The following is a 26,601-nucleotide window of genomic DNA, read 5'->3' as shown; positions in this document are numbered from 1 at the left end:
CCAACTACAATATATACAAGCAATATAATATTCCCTAAAATGCTCACAAATATCACTCCTATTACACAGGACATATGAACAAATGTACAGGGCCAAACGTCTTGTCCCAGTCCAATCAAATGAAGTAGTGTAAAAATCAAATCAGCGAAAGTGTTAGCCCCCCTGCCCCCCCCCCCCCCCCCCCTTCCCCCACAACTAAAAAAGCTAGTAAATAAAAAGCAAAGAGCGCATGATAATTAAGACTTCTGGTTATACATCAGGCAGTAATAGCTGTATAATCTAGATGTTTGAGAAAGAAATGGGGAAAGTAACACATTTAGGCATTTATATTGCACTAATAACAATATTCGAAAGCAATTTACATCAACAACCGTCTCAGAGGATTTAACAAAGTCCTTCCCCTTTTCAACAATGCTTTAAAAAAAAGAAACATAACAAAAACATCCTAGAGTCCAATATTGTTTACTGGCCAGCAGCCAAAGTGAAAATATCAATGACTAAAAACACATCACTATTAGTGAGAGAATTTGTCCCATTCTGGAGAATTGAAAAGGAACGCAAGATGAAAATGACAATGAAATGTTGGCTACTTTTCACTTAGATCTGTCATTGTAACACTCCTTTGTCATTGGCAGAACACAGACAGCATTGAGACAAGCCTTTATAATGCAAAACAGCCTGAGAAGAGCTGAACACCAAACTCTTGAGAAAAACATCCAAGAACCTGCGAGGTTGCCTAAGCAAGCAGTTTTTCCCTCTATGCGGGCTTACAGCAGAGGCGGGGGACAGTTTTTATGAGTATAAATCAAAGTACAGACAGTACAGACTAGGAATGGGATAGATCTCTTATGTGTACTCTGACAAAAATACATAACTGCTTAGAGTTTTTAAAAAACTGCAACTGCAACATATCCTATGCAAATTACCTATGCAAATGAGATTTTCTTGGCTGCTTTCATCTGAGCCCATACAGTATGAGATGGGATGAGAATTTCAGCCTCATTTTATGTAAACACATGGCTATAACAGGTGATACAAACACCACACTGTTCTTATATTCACAACAATGCTGTATTCACAAAAGCTGTTAAAACACAGGGGCAGTCCCACAAACCACTAGCCTCCCTTCATGATGAGTGTACAGAAGGAGAACTCTTTAAAATAGTTTTCCTGGCAAAAACCATAGAGGTGAATTCCTTACACGGGGAGGGGGGGGGGGGGGACTAGATGACAGCTGTAATGCAGACCTGCTTGTTATTTAATGAAAGGATAATTATTTGCTGCAAGGGACAAATGGCACAGGGATAAGCCATGGACACTAGACATCTCTGGTCTCTGAGCCTGCTTTAGTTGCAGACCACTTGTAGCAGAATACAGTACATCACTCCAAGGAAGGCACTGCAGCGGACTGTGGACAAGGGATCACAAGTTGGTGAGTCCACACAAACTTATGAATGCTGAAGTCGATGAGAAGCATTTCATTTATTTACACCAGCGCTGAATTTACTACCACTGCAGCTGTTAGCATTTGTGGTACAAAGCAGAGCGAGCTACATCAAGTTGAGTCAGACCGATGCATTTGTTTGAGTGGGGGGGGAGGTGTCACCCGGGAAAATGCACGAGACTTCTGCGAGGCTGGCGACTGGCTATTCAGCCTTGCCATAAAACAAAGGGAGGGGGCAGCGATTCACTCCTCCCCCTGTCGCCATTTCTGGGACTCCTCCTGGCGAGCATCGGGGTGGATCTGGTTCCTCATGCCGCCCAACACGTTGGAAGTGGCCTCTGTGGCCACAATGAGCGGCTTGACTACCGCCGGGGGCAACTGCCGCAGGACCCCGCCCACAGCCCCCGTCACCCCGCGCTGCTCGTGCTCCCGCGTTGCCGTGTCGTAGATGGTCAGCGCCGTGTCCGCTATGCCCTGTGTGCAAAAACAAGGAACGCTGTCCTTACCCGGTCATCAACAAAAGAATCGAATTACTTTACATTTCGCCTCAAATTTCTTGAGTCACAACGCAAGTTCAGCTACACAAGTCTTCACCAAAATGCATTTTAATTTGTAGAGGAAAGATAAATGAAATCAGGTTGCTGAGATCAGGCTGAGTTTGATTTAAATACCTCTTTTACAACACTGTAAGCCTTGGCCACTCCTTCCCGAAGGTCCACTGGCTGGTGAGCCAATCGGTAATGAGAATAGCGCTTTATTTTCTTCAGCTCACACTCATCGGGTCCTGGTGACACCATGTCATAGGCCGTTTCTGCTGCGGCCTGCAAAAGGCACATGTAGGGGGACACAACTTAATGCTCACATTCTATATCCAAGGACTTTACTTCTCTAGATAGGTGATGCACCCAAGCTTCGCTGCAACATTGGCTATAATAGGTTTACCAGACCACAAGCCAATCATATTAGCAGAATGCTGAAAATGATCAAAGGCCAATCCATGGCACAGTCTCCGTTGATTGGTACTGAATAGGTACGCAAATGTCCAGTCCATTACCTGTATGGTCCGCACCATCCGGTTGGTTAGTTCCAGCGCGGCCATGGCCGTGGATGTGCCGAAGGAGGCGGCGCCACGTTGGAAGCCCCGTACGATTCGCCCGTCCTTGCGGTACTGTTCGATCGGCAGCCAGACCAGGTCCCGGAATCCCTGAACTGAAGGGCAGCGTGAGCAGCATGAGAGCAGCAGCTAGCTATTCAGCACTCCAATAGCATAATGAACCATTATGGAAAAATGACCGTCGTCAGCCTAGATTTCAGTTTCCTTTTTTAAAAAACAAAAACTGCAACAGATGACTCTCAAATAAAATATCACTCATCGAGTGAGGTAGCCCACAAGTGAATGATGGAGTGGGACAACATTGTTGTTACAAAAGTTACCTTCACTCACAGACAAATAGGAGAACAACAACTATCAGTCATATCTAATGCCTATGCAGCACTAAGGATGTACTCTTGAACATATCTGGACAATGTCAGTGTTCGTTAATCTACAGCACGTCGCTGCAATACTGCCTCACCCAGCTGCACCAGAGAGTGTATGGGCCCCACTCCACCCAGAAGACCTGGCAGCTGGTTCTTCTTGATGTCATTCAGCCACTCGCTTATTGCATAAGAGAACAGCTTATCCACTCCCAGCAGTCTGGAGTAAAACAGAGAACACCCTGTCCTTCAGCTCATGGTTAACACCAGGACGTGAACAACCTGGGGTTACGGGGATAAATAACAATGGCTTCATTGTTCCAAGACTCCCAGGCCCGAAGAAGCTGATGTTACCTCCGTGATAGGTGTGGCCTTCCTAATATGTTGAATATCCTCCCTTTCTGATTCAGCATACACCTGTAGCACTACATCCGCTGAACTACATCTGCTGTACATACTTAAATAATACAGCATAAATGGTCAGCTGTTTTTCTAGACTGAAAAACAGCAGACCATTTATACTTTTGCATATGCATTTCATAACTACACTAGGTGCCGTTCAGTGGAAAAAAGAAGAATGATATCACAAGCACCATCAGCGTAACTGTGATATTGTCAGTCTGAACATTAGAAACAATACAATTGACTTTGAAAGTTTGAAATATATTTTCTAAAAGAAAGTATGTAATGAATATTTATTTATTTGAACAGTATATCATTGATAAATAAACAGCCAAGTCAAACTATTTTATCCAAACCATTAGAGGGAAATATTTCTGACTCAGAGGAGTGGGGTAGAAGGGCATATGGATAATAGAGGATCTTCTGGCAGGCAGGCAATTTGTGCCAGGCAGGTCGGCCAGTCACAGAGGAACAAGCGTACCCTTGTCTGTAGCAGAGCCGGCGCAGTTTGAGCTCGGAGCAGTTGAGCTGGGTCAGCCCGATCACGATGCCAGCAAATGTTCCCTAAGTCCAGCACAAAACAGGAGCACATCCGTTTACACTTCTGCTCACAGCTAAAGTACACTGCTAAACGCTGCTTTTGCTCTACCCTTCCTCAGTCACTGTCCACAATATGCCATTACAGCAACAGAATGTGTCTGGCTTTTTTTACATGATGGAGCGGTCTAGGTTTACTGAGGGGGGAAGCACAGGCAGAAAATGAATGCCCGGGATGAACATTCTCAGACTAAGGACAGGCATACACACCAGCAATAATTCTATCAGACAGCAGCCATTATGCAACCTCACAGTTATTCCTTCATATTTCCACCAGACAACACACCTGCTCCATTGCCAGGTGCTTCCCATGGTAATCTAAACGAATGGGCACCTCCGACGTGAAGCGGAACTCTCTGAAACACAAAAAATGAGCACGTACACATCACGCCTGTAAAAAATGCCTGTTATCATCTGCCCAGTGAACACCACATCCTTTCATTCATATAAAAGGAAAAGACAAACATCCATCACAATACCCAGTTCAATCACGCCAATGTAATGTGCCGCCAGATAATATCAAATCCTTCTGGCTTATACAAAATATTTTGCTGGTCTCTGTGTTTTATTACACGTTTGTCATTTTTGGCATCTATTGTTTTAAAATAGCCCGAAACCAGCAAAATATTGCGAATGAGCCAAAAATACAAAGTGAAATACAGAAAATCTGGCCACACATCGCATTCAGGGGCGTACATCAGCATTAGCTCAGGTTGCACTGGTCTTATGTTGGCATAATGCAGCTCACCTGAAGAAAATGGGCTGGTCGGTGAAGGACGCCGCGGAGGCTTCCGGATCCAAAGCGTCGGCGCTTCCTGACAGGGTCACGCCGTTCTGACTGGGCCGCGGCTGGCCCGGCACGGAGATGATGGGCGCGGGGTCCTGGGCGCCGCCCCCGTGTTTGGGGAAGCTGCAGGAGAGGTCTGGGGCGGGGGGCTTTTTCACTGAAACACACAGCGCTACAATAAAAACTACTATTGCAGTCCCACCCAGGGGCTGCTTCAACAGGACTTCCACAGCCTTCCCGGACCAAAGCTAACCTGCGCCAGTCTTTCTACAACAGCTGGTAGTTTTGCCCTGGGGGTCCCCGTACCACAATCGCATTGTGAAACTTCTCCTGGGGCTTGGGGTTGGCGTAGGACTGTTTGTGGATATTTATCCCAGTAGGACAGCAATTACCGAACAATGGACCAGAATTGAAAGCAAGGCGGGTAATGACACGGCAGGGGAGAAAGCCAACTGGCAACACAGGAGGCAGTGCGGAAAACAGCACTTAAGACCAAGGACTGCGGCTGTGAACTGTAAAGGGAAGCAATCAAAGAATCATCTCGCCTTTGCAAGCTTTGAACCCATGTATGCATCTGGAGCCTGACTTCATAGAAGATTGTCTGTGCAGTCTTGCCAAGACCGGGGCTCATAATTAACGTACGCTGCGGTCAGCTGACTTTCTGCTCTGTAATCACTTGATCTTTTTGGAAAGTCCACGTTCAAACCACAGAACCTGACATTTTGGGAGAATGCACTGCACCACTTTTGTTTAGAATAAATTCTGAGAACCCTTGTTTAACAAGCGATTTGCAGACAAGGTTCCCATTCTACTGCAAATTTCATTTATACAAAAACTATAAACAACGAGAACTTTTTAATGTAAAAGAAATAGCTTTACGCAGACGGATTCTGTTTTTTAAGTGGGTTAATCATCGTTTGATTGGGTCTGAACAAATGAGCAGATTTACCTTCCTGGTCCGGTGGAGCGAACATTTCAACATCAGCAGCAAGACTGGCAAAGAAATCCTTCAAGAAAAACAGAGCATCCTGTGGACAGAAAGATGGTGGTTAAAATAAATATAAAGACCTGCATGAGACGACTCTGTGCTGTGCTGACCCAAAGGATTTTATGAAGCAAACTGATCTTATTACAGCATAAGTACAATGGAACAAAAACTGGGAACTCATACTCAAGATGCAGGTTATTCTTGTATTGATACAGAACTGAATCTAAATGTTAACAAACATTTTGCTAATTGCAACCAGTGAGCTGATGATTATTAAGAAGCATGCATTAGGACCAGAGGTGGACAATCCAGGTTCAGAAAGTAAAAGTTCATCCCAGGATTTTGTTCCAGTCATCTGGATTTGCTAATGAGCGCCATTCTTCAGCCAGGGGGTAGAGCTAAATCAGCTGGCTGAGTTCAGGGGTGGATGAAATACATGGCAGGACTTTTACTTTCTGACCCCTGGAATGTCCACCTCTGATCAGGACTAAGCCCAATCAGACATCTGAGTAGCTGGCTGGAGGGTCGGTACAGTTGGGAGTGAGACAACAGCACTTCTTTTGTTCTGGGTCACCTGATCAATGTTGAGGCGGAGCGGCATGAGGGAGACGCGCAGACAGCACTCCTGAGGGGCGTGGCCCGCCTCCGGACACATGTGCACCGCCTTCACCGTCAACTGCCGGAAAGAAGCGCATATCCTTAGCAATTTCTCGCCGTCATGACAACCACGTGCAAACAAAGATGTTGCGTCTCCCCCTCACCATGTTGGAGTGGGCCTTGCGTGGCATCTCCTTGCTGGAGTACAGGTAGAGGAACTTGTTCATCTGGGAAGTGGCCAGCCGGTCGCGGATCTCCAGGTCCTGGACGGTGAAGACCTGGCGGGACACGGGCTGCTCCGCCGCTGTGGAGCCCGAGTCCGCCGGGGCGTGGGGGTACACCTCGTGCTGGAACTTCACCTTGAAGAGAAAACCTTCCCGTGTTCAAAGGAGCTCCCTCAGAGTTCCTGCTCAAGTAAAGCCGTGTACAGGACGCAGTCATGTGGTAGGCCAAAAAGCCAGAGTTTCCCCCAAGTTTCCATAAAGTGACTTTATCCAGTGCAGATGTATGTCATGGAATCTCAGCCTGGGAGTAAGATGCTAAAGATGAACAGCAGAGGAACACGGGTTCGATGGGGCGTTACGGTTACCTTGGTGAGCTGGATCTCCATCAGCACGTCCGGTTTCCTCCCTCGCCCGCACACCAAACGCCCGATCGGCCTGCCCTGTCTCACGGGCGTCTGGGAGGGGGAGCTGTGAGGGGTGCAGCTGAGATGAACGGGGCCAAATTAAGTCAGACAGTCGCAAATACACATACACTCTCTCTCGCTCGCTCACACGCACATTCTGCCATAGGATGACTATGCAGTTCTCCCAAAAAGTTACTTTACATTAAGTTACTTTTAAGTTACACTTTATCTGGATAAAATTCATACCACAACATTGTTCTCTATTCTGAATCAAAATCTCAAGATTAAAAAAAATATATATATATATATATGTATATATATATATATATATAATCTCTTAGTCCCAGGCAGAAGCGGACGAGCAGACGCTCCGTGGACATACTGACCCACGGCTCCTGGAAGGGGAGGAGATGAAAGCACCGCTCCCAAAGTCCTTCCCCCCGTAGAGGTGCCAGACGATGGAGATCTCCTTAACGAGGTAGCGCACCTCCGGCACAGGGAAGTTCAGAGGGCCCCTGCTGGAGTCTGTGGGGCCCGCTGGTAGGCTGAAGTGGTTGTCTTTGATCTGTATGGAGTCCGGAGTCAGTTTGTTTACCACTGGCTCTTCGTCACGATCCTGCACCGGGTAAGAAGACAGATAAAGGCAAAGGCTCAGTGCCCACAGCTGTACGTAGTACACAGTACACAGAAAACAGAAGCTGGGATGGAGCTGACTGGTGTAGAGTAAATGTTAAGGGATGCACAGAGCAGGGGGTGTGTTAGGGACGGGGTCCGCCTTACAGCAGCTCCAGAGCCCGGAGTCTCCAGGATGCAGAAGTCATCACTCTCGTGGGCAGGGGCGGAGCTGGCGGTGTAGATGAGGGGCGAGTGGTACGTGGGGAAGGTGGGGCTGGGCTCCTGGGAGAGGTTCCCGCTTTCGTCCGGGAAGAGGAAGAGGTCGGAACGAGGAGGCTCCAGGTCCTGCCTCAGCTCCTGGTGCAGTCCTACATGAATGGAGGGGGGGAAATGGAGAGAGAGAGAGACAGATGTGTACAGTTCAAGATGTTGGTGGTCCACCAAGGAAGTCGCATCGTACCAGAGCAGCCATACATTGAGCTGCATACAGAGGGAGAAAGAACCTGTGGTTAAACAAATCTTAGCTGAGAGTGAAGAAAGGGTCATTTCTTCCCCCTTGAGAACCATAACATTTCACAGTATATTTAACAATTAAATAACTGAAATTCACATTTTTTAATAGTAATTTAGTAATTATGGTCTCACTCAAATTATTGTACATAAAGAAACTTGCTAATTGGCACTCATGACAAGCAGGCTCAAGACCAACACTGGGTGAATGGTAGATTCTCTGCCTCAGTATATACAGTGGTGAGTTGATGATCTCACCGTTGGGCTGTGGTGACAGGGTCTGCTGGCCGTCCGTCTCCTCCATGGCCTCGCTCATCAGGTCCTGCAGCATCTGCTGCTCGGCCTCTGGAAGCAGAGGAATCTGGGAAGGGGGCCTGCTGCCGGTCTCAGGCTGCAAAGAGACAAAGGAGTCAGCTGTGCAAACGGAATGGACTGAATAGATCCAATCATCGTTCTCCCATAATGCCACCACCACAACTGAATGTACACACTGCTATACAATCTACAGAATGCAGTGTAAGCACACCAGGCAGGAGGAGAGCCCCCATATGACATCCGAGACTGGACAGACCTTGGCTTTCTGTTTGGAGCCGGTGCTCTTGACCTCCGGGCCAGGTGGGGGCAGCAGATCCCCATAGCTGGCGATGTACTGGATGAGGTTCATAAGCGCAGCGCAGGAGTCTGAGCATGTCCTGATGTGGATGACATCACTGGAGCAGCGCAGCTCAAACCTGGGCTCAGTCTATGAGCCAAAGCAATGAACACATGATCAGATCAGTGCATCTTAAACTTCAAAATAAAAGCGCTGTGGCACATTTATAATTGGCGTTTGGCATACCCTTGCCCCATCTGCTCCAGGTTTGACAGCAGTGATCCTCAGCTCCAGCATTCCCATGTCCACGACCTGCACATAATCTATGGTACAGGACAGCCATGACTGAAAGCTCCAAGGACCTGCACACTGTAAATGTTAACTTCTACAATCTCTCACACATGCATCATATCATATACCTCTGGCCTCACCTCGTGTTAGGTTCACAGAAACCGCGTTGCACTTGTCAGACAAAAACAATGCCGCTTCATCCAAGATGATCCTAAAGCATAAATTTATGACAGCTTTTATCTTTCCATCATTACCTATGAAAAACAAATATTCCAGTACACTTTCTCCAAATGAATTCAGAACATAAAAGGTGTATGATATTGAGACTAAAGGAGCGGGCTAGTTTCAGGGCTGAGAAAGCTGGTGTCCCTGGAGCTTCGGGGCCTTGTTCCTACCTGAGTGTGGAGGAGGAGTGGTCCAGCGAGACGCTGCTGGAGATGCTGAAGGTCTCCACGGTCAGCAGAGACCTGATGGGCAGGTACAGGGGTCTACACAGGGGGAGGGGAGAGGAGAGATGCCGTTCCTCAGGGAGACCAGGGAAGTCAAGTCAAACTTATTTATAAAGCACGTTTAAAACAGACATAGACCAAAGTGCTGTGCAACCTCAATTAATAAATAAATACAGAGTGAACTTGAAGGACAGCACACAATACTATGGACAGAACACAATACATAGAACAGTACACCATAACACAAAGGTCCTTATGTAGATTCAAAAGCCAGGAAGTAACGATGAGTTTTCAGGCGGAATTTCAAAGAATCTCTCACAGACTGCACATCCCCACCCTGGGGTCAGCTAAGGCCCCAGCTACAACTAAATTTGCTCAGTTCTAGAGTAATGTAATGTACAGTGACAGGGACATAAAATCGCATAAGGGCAGATTTATCTGGGCTTTCTAGAAGAACTCTTCTTACAATACCGCCCGCAGAATTCCAAAATGTTGCATCTACAAAAAGTATCTTTCACAGTGGTTTGAAAGGGTGAAATACAATGAAAAAATATATACCTATGAGCCCTCAGATGTGATTTATTAAGGCTGGTAACAGTTGTGGCTTGCTTTATTGTATTCACTATTTAAGACCTAGCAAAACCAGATGTAAGCTCAATCAATCACATCAACAAGGCAGCTGTTTTTGTTACCACCTTAGGGTACAATAATCATAGCTATAAACTTTTTTTTATTTAACCAATAATCAAACTAACGGTAATAGCAAACCCATTAGAGCATTTTAGTTTTTTCTACAACAGCTTTTGAAACAATACCAACACCATCTTTAAGAACAGTGTGCTATTTGCTAAATGAGTTACCAATTGCTCTTAGCAGAAGATTTCCTGTAACACTCCTTATTAAATTGCGGTTCACTTACCAATTCAAGATGCAATTTTTGTGTCTCTGACACTAATTAGTGATCCTTAGTAAATCTGGTCCATGGGGGTGGGGGGGAGACTTTGTACACAGACTGTGATAAGAGCAGTGTGAAAGACCTGGACACTGCATGTTGACAGCTGTTACCTGTAGTCCAATGCGCAGCTCCACAGGTGCAGATGGAGGGTGGTGACGGAGGTAGGAGGGACGTAGCCCAGCACTGGCTCGTCTGACACGTTCAAGAAATCCACCAGCTGTCACCCAAACAAAAGCAAACTGTGAGGCCGTTATCTTAACTATTGTGAAAAAGGATGCCACTGGTACAGAACTAGCATTTCAGAGTGTAATACAATTTCAAAACAATCTGGCAAAACCCTCAACCATTTCCAGTGGCACTGATTGCCACCTTCATGAGGTGCTATGTAGATATCAGACAGTAGGAGTGAGTTTACCTGGTCATACCAGCCCAGGCTGGAGGGGACCACACGGTGCTGCAGGGTGGCTCCTCTCACCCCCACCGCCACCAGGAACTCCTGAAAGTAATGCAAAGGTACAGCTCCGTCAACCAATCAACACACAGCACACGTCCTCATGACTGGCCACATCCTGTCATAAGCCATTACACAAATGCCGCGAGGCAGGTCTTTGAATCACACATGGTGCCAGGAGGCACACCTGCACAAGACATGACACCATAACCTGTCTTTGTGATTTGCCGTAACAATACATTTGAAGACCTACTTTGACGTTGCGCTCCATGTTCTGGGAGGAGATCTTGACAGCAACAGACAGCATGCTGTGGGCCTCCAGGCCTATGCCCTCGGAGGGGGAGGCCTTGCCTGGGGACATCTCTTCCGAGCGGTAGATGGCCGGCTCCAGCCAGTGGGGGCGAGTCTGGCTGGGCAGCTTAACGTCCGACACAGCCACATCTCCATCCACAACTCCTTAAAGGACATGTGCACACACACACACAGAGGCACACACACGCACAGACATGCACACACACGTGAGCAGACACAGACAGACATTTCACTTCAAAAACAAACATAGCATTAAGGCATGCCAGAATTGTTATAAATGCCCACTGTCACCACAAGTGTCTGAGAGTGCATGCATAGCACGTCTATGGTATCCAGGCCTGTAAATTGCTTCCTTGTACAGGACTGGATACCATGGACGAGTTAGGCATTTACTCCAATGATTGGACACTTCTGGTGGACAGTGGCCATTTCAAACAATTCTGGCATGCTTTAATGCTATGTTCGTTACCTCTTTAACAACTGATTCATGAATAAATATCCAGTTTTAAATCCAAAAAAAAAACCAGTTGGAGCAGGTAACCCCTACCTTGATGATAGAGACAGAGGCTACTGGTGTGGAGACAGACGTAGTGTTGATCCTTATAGCCCTCATATTGCGTCACGCTGAAAAGAACTCCATTTTCTACCTCCATCCAGAACTCTCCATGTCTGTTTTTCAGTACAGTTTTATCTTCCTGCTATGAAGGAGTACAGCACAAACAACAATATACAGGTCATATGGAATACAAAATCAATGGCCTCAGGAAAGTACCAAACTCCATGGCGGCTCTTGTTACCTTGGCGTTGGTCTGCAGGGCCACCAGCCCATGGCTGACACTCAGAATGACAGAGAACAAACTCTGCGAAGTCTTGTTCTGGGTCTCAAACTTCTTCTTCCGGCGAGTTTTGAGGCCCAAGTCTGCTGGGGAATAGTACTGCATGGTGTCCTCATCAGACCCACTGTCCTCCTCTGCAACAAACCACAGATACTACAGTATGAACATGCATCTTAGTAGAAGTTAGCTTAAATTATTCAACCATTCGCTTTGAAGGTGAAAATGATCTCCATCAGAGTTCTTTAAGGGATTAAAAGCGCTTCCAATCATTTTAGGCCTCAATTTCTCCTAGAAACTGAGTGTACTTCCACAACATTATATAAAATTAATACAAAGCCTGTTTTCTCAGCTGCCTGAGAAAAAGAACCTCCAAGCTTCATGAAAGCCAAGTCAATTCACTCTTGCCATTTATAATCCCTTTTTAAAAATAACCACCATGAGGTGTGATTTTGGTCATTAAAATAAATGATAATCCTTCACAAGGGAAAGTGAACTGCTTCAAGTCCTGCTAATTTAATAAGTGTGAATATAACTTGGCATTGAAAACAGGGGGAAATGGCACCATTTAATTAACCTGCCTGTAGCCTTTAGAAAGTTGCATGTGAAAGTGCTCATGCACAATCAGTGTTTGTGTGGAGTCATGGGGTTGGGTGAGGATGACTAAAGGCAGTCAGATCCCCCTTACCCTCGGGGGCAGAAGACCGGAACTGGCTGAAACTGTCCTTGCCGTAGGTGCTGATCAGCTGACTGGCCACAGACAGTCCCACCCCATAGGACACATTCTCCACCGTCTCTACCGGGGAAGGGGCAGTCGGCTCCCATAGCAACAGATCATTATTTATCCTAGCGAGGGGGAGAGAGAGAAAAGAAGACCTCCATTACAAGCCTGGGCATGAACGTGACATTAACAAGCCCAGGGCGGGACAACAGTCCCGTTCTGTCTCTCCTCTGGATACCCAGCGTACCTGTTATGTAGTTTCTCGTAGAAGGCTTTGTTTGGCAGCGACACCTGCACGTTTGGCAACGCCAGCTCAAGGATGTAGCGGGAGTTGCTCATGGTCTTCTCCTGAAACTCCGTCATCTCGCCTACATCACCAGGCATGACCATCTAAAGGGGACAGTAATGGGCGCGGTATTCAGCATTAGCCGAGGCAGCAGAAGTGTTTGACAGAGTTGACTCTGTTGATATATAGAGATTTGTTGTTCACCTTCCTGTTTCTTTATCCACAGATGTTTATCTGCGAGTACATTCCTTTTCGAATTTGACCAAGAGTAGACTGGCGAAACGCCATGTACCGACTCTGCTAAACACATCTCTCAGGTCCATTCTCTCCTCCACCAGATATCCGTACTTTTCCCACAAAAACTCACGTATAAACACAAGATATCTAATGAGGTATTACTGTGTTCATCAGCTCTGTCTCGATGGATGGACATAGGTTATTTGGGTGACCATACAGAAAAGATCCCCCCAGTGTTTTCCCACCTCTTCGTTCTCATACATCACTCTGCGCGAGGAGAAAGGCGAGGGATCCGGCTTCCCGAAGTCACAGACGTCCTTCAAGGAATGCGCTCCCCCCTCGTCTTCCTCGGGGGAGTGCCCCCCAGCCTCCTCGTCCTCCTCGGCAGTCACCCTCTCCAGGATAGAGTGTACGGCCGTGGGGTTCACTCTCAGCACGACCCTGAGAGGCAAAGACAAAGGCTAAGGAACCAGCTCTCTGCCGCTTGGCCGCGGGCAGGCATGATGGAGGGCAGCCCACCTTGGCCAATCGCATGACGGAGGGCAACTCACCTCGGCCAATCAAATTTGCCGCTGTCTGACGTGGTCATGTCCCCATCCATGTCATGTGACACCCGGAGGAATCTGGCAGCAGGCTGGGAGCTGTCGTCCTGGAACTTCCCTGGGTAAGAATTTCAATTTTAGTAAATAATAAAACCATTATATCTGGCCTGAGAATATCCACAGTATGTTTGGATTCGCGCGTTAGAAATTAGATCAACGATGCCCTGTCTTGCTGAATTCGGGATCTTGCCAGAGCAGCCTTACTGGACCTGGCAGTGGCTCACAACTCATCCCACAGGGGAAATTAATGCAAATGTGCCTTTTTAACCGCATAAAAGCAAACCACACCATGAGGCCACTTACAAGCACTAAGAGCTCGTAAATGAAAACACAAGTCCGTATCACAACAATAATATCAATAATATACATAAAAATGTTATGTCTAAAATTACATAAAACCATATACCTGGCATGTAAATTACCACTTTTATTAAGACCCACATACACATACACAATACGAAGGGAAGGAGAGAGCAAGAGGAGTGAGAGATGAACAGAGACAGATCCAGCCTTTAAGTCTACACGAACGGGGTATTGGGAAACTTAATGTAATCAGCCAATTCTGATTCCACAATGTGAAAATGTAGCAAATTTCCGTAGTGGCTACAATGACGTACACATTCTTTTCTACACGCTAGAGCACTGAAAAGAGCAAACAAGCCTTCAGTGCAGCCTCACATATTGTGGATAAAAGAAGGAATAAGCTGATGCGTGAAAGATGTGTGAAACCCTAACAAGCAAAACTTCCACTCACATTCAAATGATCACTTAGCTAGCTAGCAAAGCTTTGGTGAATCCAGTGGAGGATAACTAACACAATCAAGATAATTGCAGGTCGGAGCTGCATGCCATCACCAATTTTAGCATAGTGCAAATGCCAATTTGCTAGACCATGAGATCAGAACAAGACATAAACACTTTGGAGGAAAGCGTTTTCGGGAAGCATATGTTTTCGGAGCTTTTATTAAACTGTCAAATCCTAAAATGTAGAACATGGCAAGCCAGATACAGCCCACAGGTAGTGGGAAATACAACAATACATAATGCATAACAGAACTGAAAGGTATATTTCACATTATGTAAAACTGCCCATATTTTTCCAATATTTGGCATCGGCTCTCTTTTTGACCAGCACTTGGCTTGGAAACTTTGCCAAGCGAAAATGGAATCAGTGCATCTATAGTGCTGCCATGTAATTGATTACGATTAGAACTGTGACTGTGATTATAAAACACTCAACACAAAATGGCTGCCCATTCCTACCTAAGTTGGCTGGCTACACATTTTCTTTCTAAAGAGGAAAAAAAACTGTTTGCCTCATTTGTTTTGTCAGACATCCGCAGGCAGAACAAATAAACGCTTGATACATTTCTACTCATGTCCAGAGCATTTTCAGTTCTCTTCCATGGCTCTTTCGCTGCTTGTTTCCATTACTTCATGGCATCCCCTCATGGCTGATGAAACCCATTACTGAACCTGGCTTGAAAGTCACTCACCGCTTGCTGGTGGTCACATGAGTAGTTACTGTTCCTCAAACAACAGATCTTAAACTATGATTAAATAGCTTAAGATGCATCTTGAACAAAGATCATAGCAAACTTGTAAATACTATTTTAACGGTCAGGACTAAAACCAGAATATGTGTACTAGATTTCAGAGATGGGGGAGATCAGTGAGGAAGACTGAAAGGGTCCATTGAGGACATGATGGGGACTGAGCTCACCGGTGAGTTCTCGGAAGGTCAGTTCCATCTTGGTCTGCTCTGAAGAGCTCCCACCGGTGAATTCAGTCTTCAGCTCCAGGTCCAGGAACTCCAGGTGCAGCGCCTCCTTCTGGAGGGACTTCTTGAACCAGGGGCCCCTCTCCTGGTCGGAGCGCAGGTCCGGGATGGGGAAGCGCACGGCCAGGCACAGCACCGGCGCGTTCACCATCACCGACACGTGACAGTTGGCGGGAGTCCGGGAGTCATCCAGAAACACCTCGGCAAAGGCCTTGTGCTGAGAACACATAGTAATTATACATCGTTGCCATAACAATCACGCAACGTTATCTCAAATATGCTTGAGAAATGTTTCAAAATGTGAACTCGAGTTGATCTTGAATGTTACAATAAGCTCAGCTTCCACTGTTGTTAATTTAACTCAATAACTGGTACATCCATTTGTGAAGGAGAAGCATTCTGCCAAAATAAAGTATTTTCACCATTTTGATAAATGCAGAAGTGTAGGGGAGTACGAGGACTCACCAGGCTGACGTGTTTGTTGTAGGACGTGTACATGTGAGAAGCCATGGCCTCCGTGGTGACCAGTTTCTGCGGCTGCAGCAGGGAGTTGAGCCGGTCCACGATGCTGATGTCCAGCTCAGACCGCACCGGGCCCAGTTCCACCTGGAACTCCTTCCTGGGCATGGTGCTCAAGCGCACCTGTCCACCCTGCACGGAGGGGGCAAATGGCCGATGAACAACCAAACATTTCTTACCTGGGGGAAATCACAAAATACAGGGTTTAGTGATTTCCCCAAGAACTACTCTTTGACAAGCGCTAGTGCGCTTACCTGTGGGCCTCTGCGTTCGGTGAATTTGTACAGCAGGTGTAGGCAAGGGGAAGGCTGAGCCTCCTTGTTGGCAACAGCATCAAATTTCACCAGCTTTAGTGAAACATAATGAGCACAAGTTAGTAACGTGGGCATTTGCTGCTCCTCATAGTTTATGACGACATCTTTATTTCTATCCATGATTGTGCCTTTGCTGTAATGGACCCTAGGCTCTGGCAGAGCCATACGACATTAGGTCTGCTGATGCAGTCTCTGCTTTTAAAACTAGCCTAAAACCCTATTTTTACAAAACTGCCTTCTGTAAGAACCAATAGCCATTCACTGTGTTTTTCCATTTTTAATTGCTGGGTTTTAACGTAGCAGTTTTATCATGTCCTTTTATTGTTTTTTTTTTATTGTGTCTTACTTTTACTCTGCTTATTTCTTCCCCTTATTTTATCCTTTGTGTTTCATCATTGCCTTTTTGTATATTGCCATTTTATTTGCGGTTTGTTTTTCTTTTTTATGATGCTTTTATTGTGTTATAATTTTATATTCTTTTATCTGTTCTGGAAAGCACTTTGTGCTCTTTGCTTGAAAGGTGCCATATAAATAAAACTTATTTATTTCTTTATTTATTCCACTCAAAGTAACTTGCTGTAGCCAGGCTCTCTAGGTGGTCAGATGTGGAAAGGGTAGCAGGACGTGAGCTGGTGCAGGTAAGGGGTGTCTCACCTCTGTGTACTGTGGGGTGCTAGAGTGGGCATCTGAAGTTAAGAGGCATTCGAGCAGCTCCATCTGGCCCACAGAGACGTCGGTGCTAACGCTACGCAGACTGGAGCCCTGCCTCTGCTCATAGACCACCTTCATTCCCGTCCCCAGAAACCTGCATGGAGGGAGAGGGACAGAGCTCCCATCATGCACTGCTTTCCCATAACGCTTCTGCCTTTATTGACGTTAAGACAAGTTCATATCATGACACTGGCAGCTCTGTCCTAAACACTTCAGCACTAAGAGCTAAACCTGTAACACACAGATCCTTCCTATGGCTGCTATAAGCACGCTTCACCAATTTTACAGTCAAATGAAAAGAATGTAAAAACTAAAATGTGCCTCAAGACATTGGTAGAATAAAATGAAAAACAACGCAGATGGTAGCCTGGTACTTGTGCTGCTGTTATAGAACATTAACTATTAACAAATGTCAGAACTGGTTTCCTGCGATGTTTTTCACATTTTCTTCTGTTACTTTGGTCTATCTACAGACCTGAGAATGCAAATCGGAAACACGTTTGTGGCACGATTCGACAATGAAGTGCAGTCTCTATTCGAGTCACTCAAGGAGAAACAAAGCTCCAAATTTCAGCGCGCGGACGAGCCGCCTGAAAGGATCACTGCGCGGTAGCCGAGGCTGTTGGATGGGAAGAGCTCGGTCCGAGCGGGTGAGGGGCACACCTGAGGTGGTCCTGGGGGCAGGCCTCGTCGAACACGGGGCGCGAGAAGAGGAGCCCCCCCTGGAGCTGCTCGGGGCCCGTGGCCTCCAGCCGGCGGAAGAAGTCCGAGGCCAGGAGGGCCAGGGGGCTGACGGCGGTGTCGGGCGGGGGCAGGCGGTCTATGTGGAGCACGGACAGGGCCACGCTCCCCAGGGTCAGCCTGAACACCAGCTCCGGTCGCGACTCGTCGCAGTGGGCCTTAGAGGCGTGCGCTGAACGAAGCATGAACAGAGGCACATTACCAGAACATACACATGCCCAGGCACTCGTGTCTGATTCACTAAGTTTACTAGCTCTCCTTATTTCATGAACATGAATGGAACAAGAAGGCATGATTACGGATAAGAGCTATTCTAGGAACAGTAAGACACAGCTGTGTTAATTACACACTGTCGCAATGAAAACTGAACCGATACCCAACAAATCATTATGGTCGCCTTTTTATAGAGCTGGTCTCGTTAAAATTATCTTCTGGAAGATATCTGCAAATTTCACTCCCTTGGTTTCAGCAGCTGTAATGAACGACTGGAATCGAAGCACTGGTGCATGCTGGGACTTACACGCCTGCCGCAGCAGCTTCTGCGGGGGCTGGGGGTCCCGGGACAGGAAGGGAGGCTCTTGTGCTTGCTTCTCCCTTTGTCTCGGGGTATCCAGGTACTCATCCCAAACCGTCTAAGGGGACACAGATTATACACAAAACACCACTCCATCCAGTTAGGAGTAAAGATTCTAAACTTAGCACCATTAAGCCAGCCAGTGAGCCCTTGGATCTACAAATGTATTTTTGCACTATGGCATCTGATGGAATCTCATGTCCTCAGTTGCCGGGGTTACACGACATCAGGCCTGATTGGCCGGAGTGTGTCCAGGATTAGCACAACAGCAGCAGAATACAAAGGCACAACCAAGCGGCTTCAGCGGCTTTCGCTTCAACCGCGCTCTCAAGAGAGAGGATGGAGATAGGAGGAGACAAACAGGTTGAAATGCAGACCTTGGGTTGTGCTTTTTGATTTGGATTTCCCCCCCTACCCCATTTCGTTCACAAAATACAAAATGACCGCCTTCCCGAACGGCTGGCCGAAAGGACACAGAGACTTACTGCAACATTGCCAGAGGGGGACTCCCCTGGGGAGGAGGTGAAATTGCTATTGAGTGACAGGTCAAGGTCCACAGTGGGCGGGTCTCCCAGGGGAGGGAGGGAAGACAGGCTGTGAGACATGTCCATCTCTGCCATGGAGAAAAACACATCTTCTTCGATGGGAAAAGAAAAAAAAGAAAAGGGGGAAAAAAAAAACACGAACTAAGATCCCAAATCACTCTCGCAATCAATCTGAAATTATGACATCAGGCTTGCAGGCAATTAAAAACCGGTACATAATCGATTTTAAAAAAGTATTTCATGTTTTATTTGCTTCGAAGACAAGGCACCCTCTGTAAGCCTATTTCCATTGTATTTTTACCTATTGAACATTTGAACAGCACAGTGTACACGCTTCAGGAATCAAACCTGAGGCCTTGTGGTAGAATGCAAACCAAATTTCATAAATAGCACACCAAACAAAGCAGTGGTATCCCCACCTCGGCTAGACGTGGTTCTGGTGGTCTGGCTCTCGAAGAGGTCAGGGTCTCCCAACGCACCGGGAGCCATGGAGTCCCTTTTTAAGCAGCGGTGGAGCTCCATGTGGAGGCGGTACTCATCCTCCTGCTGCATGGGCCTGCTTTTCCTGTCCTTCCCCAGCCCAGCTCGATCCTGCCCTGCTGTGCAATCAAAACGTGATGTTTTATTCACCAGCTGATTCAGCGAAGCGTCCCCTGACTGGGCATGAGATGCTAACTGCGGTGGAAACGTGCCAAAAGCTGTTGAGCAAGAGGAGGGAAAGGTATGTCAAAGTTGCACACGATGTTGTGGTGGTAGAGCAACTCACCGGAGCCAGAAAAGACCCCAAACATGTCCAGGAGCAGATGGACTTGTCGTGGAGACAGCAGCACAGTCATCAAATCTATCTGTCCATCAACATCGAGCTGCAAGATAATGAGATAAACAAGGTAAATAAAGCAGACAGACTGGAACTGTTCTCCTTAAAATTTATGTTTATTATTTTATTGAGTTTCTGGAAAGATTTCAAAGCAGAAACTTGCCGGATCTTCACTGTCCACAGACTTTAAATAATTTTTTTAACAAGGCCTTGTGAAGCCTTTTTGGTGGACTAGTCAAATTTGAACAAAAAAAAATGCTGCAATCAGCTGCCATTGCCAGCTGTCACAACGCCATTCTCAAGGTAAGAAAATGAATGAGTAACAGTCAGGTTTTGTACAAACTACTCGTTTAAGACAATGTAGGAATTAAACAGAAACGCAAGCAAACATAAAAATTGCACATGGACACAATCCAACCTTCGCTCCGGGCAGGGCTTCGTTCTGCTTCAGGAGAAGAGACAGCTCCACTCTGCCGCTCAGGCTGCCAATCTGCACGGGTTCGAAGGGCGTCGTCGTTGACACCGGCTCCGTGAACTGAGGATGCGGCTCGCAGATGATCTTGGGGTTCCAGCTGGGGGACAGCTTAGCCTCCGTCTCCTGAGGGCCTCGGCGAGAAGAGGGAGGGTCAGGGCCAGGTCGCCCCGGCATTGGGGTGGGGGGGGGGGTGAGCAGAGACGGGACGGAGCGGCGCACTCACCACCTGGCCGGACGGAGACCTGTGGCAGGCGCGGGCAGCCTCAGAGAACTCGTCCCAGAAGATGGTGACGCCGGTGAGCTGCAGGTTTTTGTGTGCGAAGGTGGTCGGCTGGTGCACATCCATGCCGGAGCACTCATCTCCCGTCTCATCACAGTACACGATTCTCCAAGGCAAAAGAGACACGACATTAAAGCCTGACAAGATCTGCAAACACAGCATTTTACATGGCAGTATAATACTAAACTGCACTGTTTCAGTAGCAAGTTAAAAGCAAGTCAACAACAACGTATCCACCTGCTCGTTTTAACATTAAGTATTTTAAGTGCAGAATCTCAACAAGCATCTACCATTAAGGCAATTTAATTCAATCAAGTCTTGGATTGCTTTCAAATATCCTAAGTGCTCCAGTTAAAACATACTTATTGATTCGTATCTCCAGAGCAATTCCCGTTTTGGAATTTTCTGGAACATGCTCGATCCTGAGAACAGTGTTCAGAAACGTGACCTTGACTCTTCTCAAAACTAAAAGAAAGGAAGACATGACAGAACACAAAATGCAAATCAGCCAGCGGGACCTGACGTAGCCGAAATGTACATAATGGTGATGACGTCTCAAAAATTAGCACTTCAGCCAAATTACTCAAGCAGATCAATACACAGCAAGTACAACATGGAATGGAAGGGGGTTACTAAATCAGGTGCAAGATTGCAACAATGCAGACAGGCCATCCGAAATTGACCGCACTGGATTAACCGAATTACAGTTTATACATTTACAGCCTCCTCTTTTTTTTTTTCATCAGTCGTTTAAAGAATGTCAAAAAATCTGCTAGATTACTACAGCCCTACAAGATCAAGACATCCTACCACATACAGGGAAAACACTGTAGCAAAAAATAATCCAGGAACTACACAGTAACACACAAAAAATATGCATTGTGTTAAGTTGTGAAGGCAGGGCTAAAGCAGGAAAGATAGCTCTGTGTATTGTCTGACGCTCAACAGTAACTGACATTATGCAAGCAAGGGAATGTACCAGTCTCTATGGTTTCTGCAAACGTCTCCAGGCCCTCCAGAGGCTGGAAGCCCTCCCCCAGCTCGTCCGTCAGCCTTTGGCTCAGGCACTCCTTGGCTAGCTGCATGCTGCTGGTCATGAAGCTGGACCAGTACATGGGCTCAGTCCCTGAGGCTGTGGACACAACATAACCTGGGAGATCAATTCTCTGAACACAGTAGAGTGCACCTGAGCAACAAACAATAAAAAATGAACACCAGTCACCATACCGTAACTAAATTTATTACATTTATTCAAACTGCTAATTAGTGTTTATCAATAAAAGCACAGATGAAATTGCTCCAAACAGTTCCTCACTAATAACTATTAGCTGCATACACTTAAAGAGGTAATGCTGCTCTGTCTCCTAGGTAGAGTCAGTCACATGCCACCTCAATATGGAAGCACCCTCACCCATGCGTGGCCTGGGCCTAAACACCATCTCCAGCCCTTTGACCTCCAGGGCACAGTTCTCCTGCAGCAGGGATGCCCATGGCACAGTCAAGGAGATGGTCTGGATGAAGCCCTCAGTGACCTCAAATGGAGCATCCACCGACTCAAGGATCTCATTCAAGGACTGCAAGCATGCAAGCATATGCATTTAACACATTTTGACTGTAGTCGCTTCACATTAAGGTTAATGTATAAATAAATTGCAGTCGTAACAGACGCTGGAAAAGTCCAATTACATCCTACTAAATTTCTTTGGGCAATCAAAAAGCGCTTGTTTTGTGAACATTTTTTTTTTTTTAAATGACACTTAAATATGTAATGTTTACTCGTGCGTTGTGTAGTCCTACTCCTGCTCTTTTTTTACTTGGAGTTTCTGACGTTGGGATTTTATCATTTTACTGATGTAGGTGCCATTTACTGAATCTGCAAAACAGAAGTGGAGGCCAATGTTTACTTGTTCTCCACTAATCTTCCGACATAAATATCTACCTTCAACACAAGGTAAATGGTTACCTACCCATTTGTCCAAAGGAACTTGCGCCAATGATCCAGTTCCTTGATAAAGATCTAAGCTGAGCTGGTCCAAGCTCAGCTTCTCCTGCAAGAAGTTGCCCAGATACCGGTGCAGCAGGTATCTACAAGCCCGCTTCTTTATCGACTCCGAAAAAGGCCAAGGCATCTCGGTTTGACCCAGTGAGAACACAATAACGCCTAAATATCTGAATGTACTACAATATGTTGCCGTCACCGGAAACTACGATTTCTTGCAATATGGTGAAGAATATTTCGGCAAAGCGAGTGTTTCGAGATTGTTCAGTCATTCTGTCGGCTGTGTCTAATAGCTGACACAACACACAAACAGATTTTCTAGCTAGCACAATAAAACATAAGTTCTTGGGAGCCGTGGGCAGGACTGTTACCAAGAAGTCCGGCGTTCATAAATACATGAGCACACTCCGTGAAATTGAAACATGTGTAGCTGTTGCAGCATTTCCTTCTGTGCGGTGGCACCCGCAGCGACACAGATCCAAATCCACTTCGGTCCTGAAAGTAAAGTGACCGATCAGGAACACTGACCAAAATAATCCACAAATTCGTAATCGGTGCTGCTCAAAATACTGCACGAGATACTGCTGCACTTCACCAGGTTCTACGTGCTCGACATAAATGTCTCCCGATATTAGCTTGCTAATGCACTAGTTATCTAATATTCGCTTGTAAGACAAAACTGCACAATTGGCGTTATACTGTACCCCTTTGTTGGCAGCCACAGACTTAAACCCAGGCCTGTGAAAATATCATCTCTTGCATCACCGTCATTTGCTTACTAGCTGTGGTTATTTCTATGGAATCGTTCCCATTGCAGTGTAGCTATTCATAATGCTTTTAAAATATATTGAGAACACCAAGTTAAAGTGGCACGTTATGCCAGAAATATATTCTATTGTAAACAGCTCATTTTGCTGCCCCTAACATTAGCTAACTTTACTCTATATCTGCCTGACGTATGTCAGTATTTATTGGCAGCCAGATATTTCAATAGATAGCTAGCTAACTAGACTTCCTCTTCAGGATTAGCAGTGTGACTTACAGCTGCTCGAATGCAAAATTGTATGTGGGTATAGTGACATTAATTTCCGCTGTAAATGTCCTATTGACATTTAGCTAGCCTGCTTCAGCTAATAGAATTAGCAAGCTAGCTAACTTCCTTGCTACCAAGCTGTTTTGTTTCAGATGGTCCAGAAAGCGGAGTTGGATAACGCTAGCCAAGTTTAGCTAACAGGCGAACTAAATCCCTTATAGCTAGCCGTTTTGCAATATGACAAATATGCTTGCGGAGTGCGTTTGTCTTGATTTGCCTTCCCTTCCATACACTCAAAGACAAGAGTAAGATCAGCAGTGACGGTACTGACCAGGCCGGCCTCTTTCCCCTTCCCTGAATTTCTCACCTTTTTCCTCTCGTGTTTACAAACAGATTCATGACTCTGCACGCGCCCACAGAGCCAGGCCGCTCTTCTAGCGCAATGACTAAGCTCCACCCTCTTCTAAATCGGCACTACTGCGCCGCGCAAGTGTCGCGCTTCAGTGAGGTAGTATAACTACTAAAAGGAAGTCAACGTTTATCTCTATAAATATTTATGCTGGGCTTGACATGTTGTTAACGTACTGTAATTCCCTAATAAATTGTCTAAATTTCACGAGCAAGGCCTTCTAGAGGGTAAATGGCACTGTCCACAACTTCTCCTGTCCTGACATAAAGATATAATTTGGAACAACACAAAAAAAAATGATAGCATCAATGTAAATGAATTGTCCTTTGACCTTGGTAAAGTTAAATAGATTTTATAACATTACACAATTTTACTAAAAGTAAATGTTGGGCTTAAAGAAATTTGTACAGCTACTGGAGTCCAAGTCCAATGGGCAAACACAATGGAATGTATGTCTGCTAAGAAGGTGCCTAAGAAGGTAAAAATGTAAATATAACTGGGATTGGGGCCATAGAGACGTTTTCCAACATCTATAGTACAAGATGGATATGCTAAATATGAGACTATTTTGTAAAGTATAAATAAAATACACTCTTACCTTCATTCTCCTTACTTCTTGACACTAATGCCTCCAAAAATGTTATTTGTCTCCAACTGCATATCAGATGGGTTATGTCCAATCGCTTGTACAAAGTGCCTGGGAACACATGTTGCCAGCTACTACGATTAGAACTGAAATCTACCCTGCCGTACCACTCTACCACCTTTCTTTGCACCATTCATTCCTGGCACCTGAGTATACAAACAGAGACTCCCTCTTTCACCCCACATTTGCTGACTGACTGTCACTGACATGTAACATAATGGGCTCTATTTTAAGGACAGTGCTCTTAAATGCAGGTGGAAAACAAGCAAGCACACGTGATAAAATTTTGTCTGAATCAATTTGGAATTTTTAGGACATTATGAAAGAGCAATGATATAGGTCATACTTCTGTAAAGAGCTGAAGGTGTGAAAAATTTGGTACAACACTGAATAGTAAAGGTACTTCCACATTCCCTTTGAATGAGCGGTTGTGGGCAGTGGTGCCCTGTGGGCCTTATCACAAGGAAGGCAAGCACCAGATATAAACCTGGTCCAGTCACAGTTAAAAGGTTGAAACTGAGCAGAAACAGACAGAAGCCCTCTTAAAACATGAACTGAAATGGTAATAATTTGTTTACAAATTTAGGAAGCACATTTTTTTATTTTCTCTCTCTCTAAGCAAGCATGGCCTCCCTTGCCCCCTCTGACCAGCTGCTACTGGTTGCAGAGCAGCTGGGTTACTTTCCTGTGAAGGCCATTTCTTCTAGTGTGTGTATTGGTAAAACAGTCTGATATCGAATCTGGACAATGTCAGCCCCTCAGTCAGTGTGGAAGTCAGGCAAGGGGCAGATACTACAAAAAACATACTGGCCTTGAATAAGTAGAGGCAGCTTTCTAAGATGATAAGCTTAATTGGCTGTAGGATGAGTAAAGGTCTTTTATATGTGTTTTATGTTTTGCGCAACAGCTATGGAATTCTAATTTGCGGGAAAAGGGAAAAGATATGTGTATGAAGTAGCCTTTAACTATAAATGGAGATAGAAAACCTTTGTCAGTCAGAGAATCACAGAGACTCGGAGTTCATGTCTATTCTTTCCATCCGCATGAATAAACAATGCATCGCTAACCAACCACCAACCAAAATTAAGTGTGGATTCTTTTTTCCATGACAGCAGCATATAATTGTGAATGCCATAGCATCATCCAGGGAGGGAGGGATTTCACTTGGCAGGACATGCATGTCTATTGTATGTCAGTGATCGCCATTTATTAATTGGAAACCCACAGACTGTCTTGACAAGCAGTGTACAAACTATCCTCCTCTGACTCTGTTTGTGAGCTTCACAGGTGGACTCCAGAGTGAAGACGACACTCTGTGGGGCGACATAGCTCAAGAGGTAAGAGCGGTTGTCTGGCAGTCGGAGGGTTGTCGGTTTGATCCCCCGCCCTGCGTGTGTTGAAGTGTCCCTGAGCAAGACACCTAACCCCTAATTGCTCCCAGCGAGCTGATTGGTACCTTGCATGGCAGCCTTTCACCGTGTGTGTGTGAATGGGTGAATGAGAGGCATCAATTGTAAAGCGCTATATAAATGCAGTCCATTTACCATTCGAAGAGAAATAGCAGCTGTAATCCCATTTTGAAGAGCGTGCATCTACTGTTCTGAATCGACAAGAGGAGGTTACAGCAATAAGCACAAAAACAACTTTGCATTTGGAATTTGGCAAAATATGCCTAAAATACAAAATAAATGATACGTTTCATCATTGATTCTCATTTCTTCCCATGTTCATTGGTGTAGCACTTGGTTTCCTGGGCCATCTTGGAGCCACCAGGACAGGGTGATTTTTATTTACATTTTTAACCCATTTTTAGTTCTTTTCAATTTAGTTTTCCTTTCCATTTCAGTTTAGTTTATAGCCACTTTTATTTTAGTTTTAGGATACCCATTTCTATTTGGTTTCAATATTATTATTATTAGTTTTATTTTTGATTTTAGTGTTTAATTTTTTAAAAACCCTGCCTTGGCCTGCACCACTTTTCCCCT

The 26,601-nt window shown here is 45.7% G+C and overlaps 1 protein-coding gene across 6 annotated transcripts; it reads right to left on the bottom strand.

Moving 5' to 3' along the window:
- Positions 1-1,254: 1,254 nt before the first annotated feature.
- Positions 1,255-24,070, bottom strand: atg2b (autophagy related 2B). 6 transcript variants are annotated; one of them, XM_035424641.1, is made up of 43 exons: positions 23,929-24,070; positions 22,497-23,023; positions 21,941-22,103; positions 21,509-21,661; positions 20,892-20,994; positions 20,473-20,635; positions 20,193-20,372; positions 19,724-19,820; positions 19,377-19,556; positions 18,898-19,049; positions 18,359-18,470; positions 17,761-18,010; positions 17,041-17,191; positions 16,327-16,419; positions 16,019-16,204; positions 15,497-15,770; positions 13,723-13,831; positions 13,417-13,612; positions 12,896-13,038; positions 12,616-12,773; positions 11,892-12,064; positions 11,642-11,792; positions 11,036-11,238; positions 10,747-10,827; positions 10,442-10,548; positions 9,323-9,415; positions 9,068-9,138; positions 8,883-8,959; positions 8,616-8,786; positions 8,303-8,435; positions 7,700-7,902; positions 7,306-7,535; positions 6,881-6,998; positions 6,456-6,650; positions 6,269-6,370; positions 5,656-5,734; positions 4,668-4,878; positions 4,206-4,275; positions 3,804-3,886; positions 3,019-3,140; positions 2,499-2,653; positions 2,116-2,265; positions 1,255-1,918 (listed from the first exon to the last, which is right to left on the bottom strand). In XM_035424641.1, exons 2-43 carry the CDS (start codon positions 22,656-22,658, stop codon positions 1,688-1,690), a joined length of 6,234 nt encoding a protein of 2,077 aa, XP_035280532.1. In that variant the 5' UTR covers positions 22,659-23,023; positions 23,929-24,070; the 3' UTR covers positions 1,255-1,687. The 6 variants fall into 6 exon arrangements, with proteins under 6 accessions (XP_035280532.1, XP_035280565.1, XP_035280573.1 ...); XM_035424674.1 differs by having other exon boundaries at positions 4,668-4,863; XM_035424682.1 differs by having other exon boundaries at positions 6,881-6,983.
- Positions 24,071-26,601: the final 2,531 nt, after the last annotated feature.

Source organism: Anguilla anguilla, chromosome 1, assembly GCF_013347855.1.
Source record: "Anguilla anguilla isolate fAngAng1 chromosome 1, fAngAng1.pri, whole genome shotgun sequence".
In the NCBI taxonomy this organism is placed as follows: Eukaryota; Metazoa; Chordata; class Actinopteri; order Anguilliformes; family Anguillidae; genus Anguilla; species Anguilla anguilla.
Note: the sequence above shows the minus strand (reverse complement) of the source record. Positions and strands in the feature narration are given on the sequence as shown.

Bases quoted from the DNA above. Each gene is read 5' to 3' on its own strand.
- atg2b (XM_035424641.1), bottom strand. From the start codon at position 22,658: ATGCCTTGGCCTTTTTCGGAGTCGATAAAGAAGCGGGCTTGTAGATAC. The intron at 19,557-19,723 runs GTGAGTTGCTCT...TTGATTGCACAG, and splicing joins TGGGGTCTTTTCTGGCTCCG to CAGGGCAGGATCGAGCTGGG. The intron at 11,239-11,641 runs GTAGGGGTTACC...ATGTCCTTTAAG, and splicing joins CCTCTGTCTCTATCATCAAG to GAGTTGTGGATGGAGATGTG.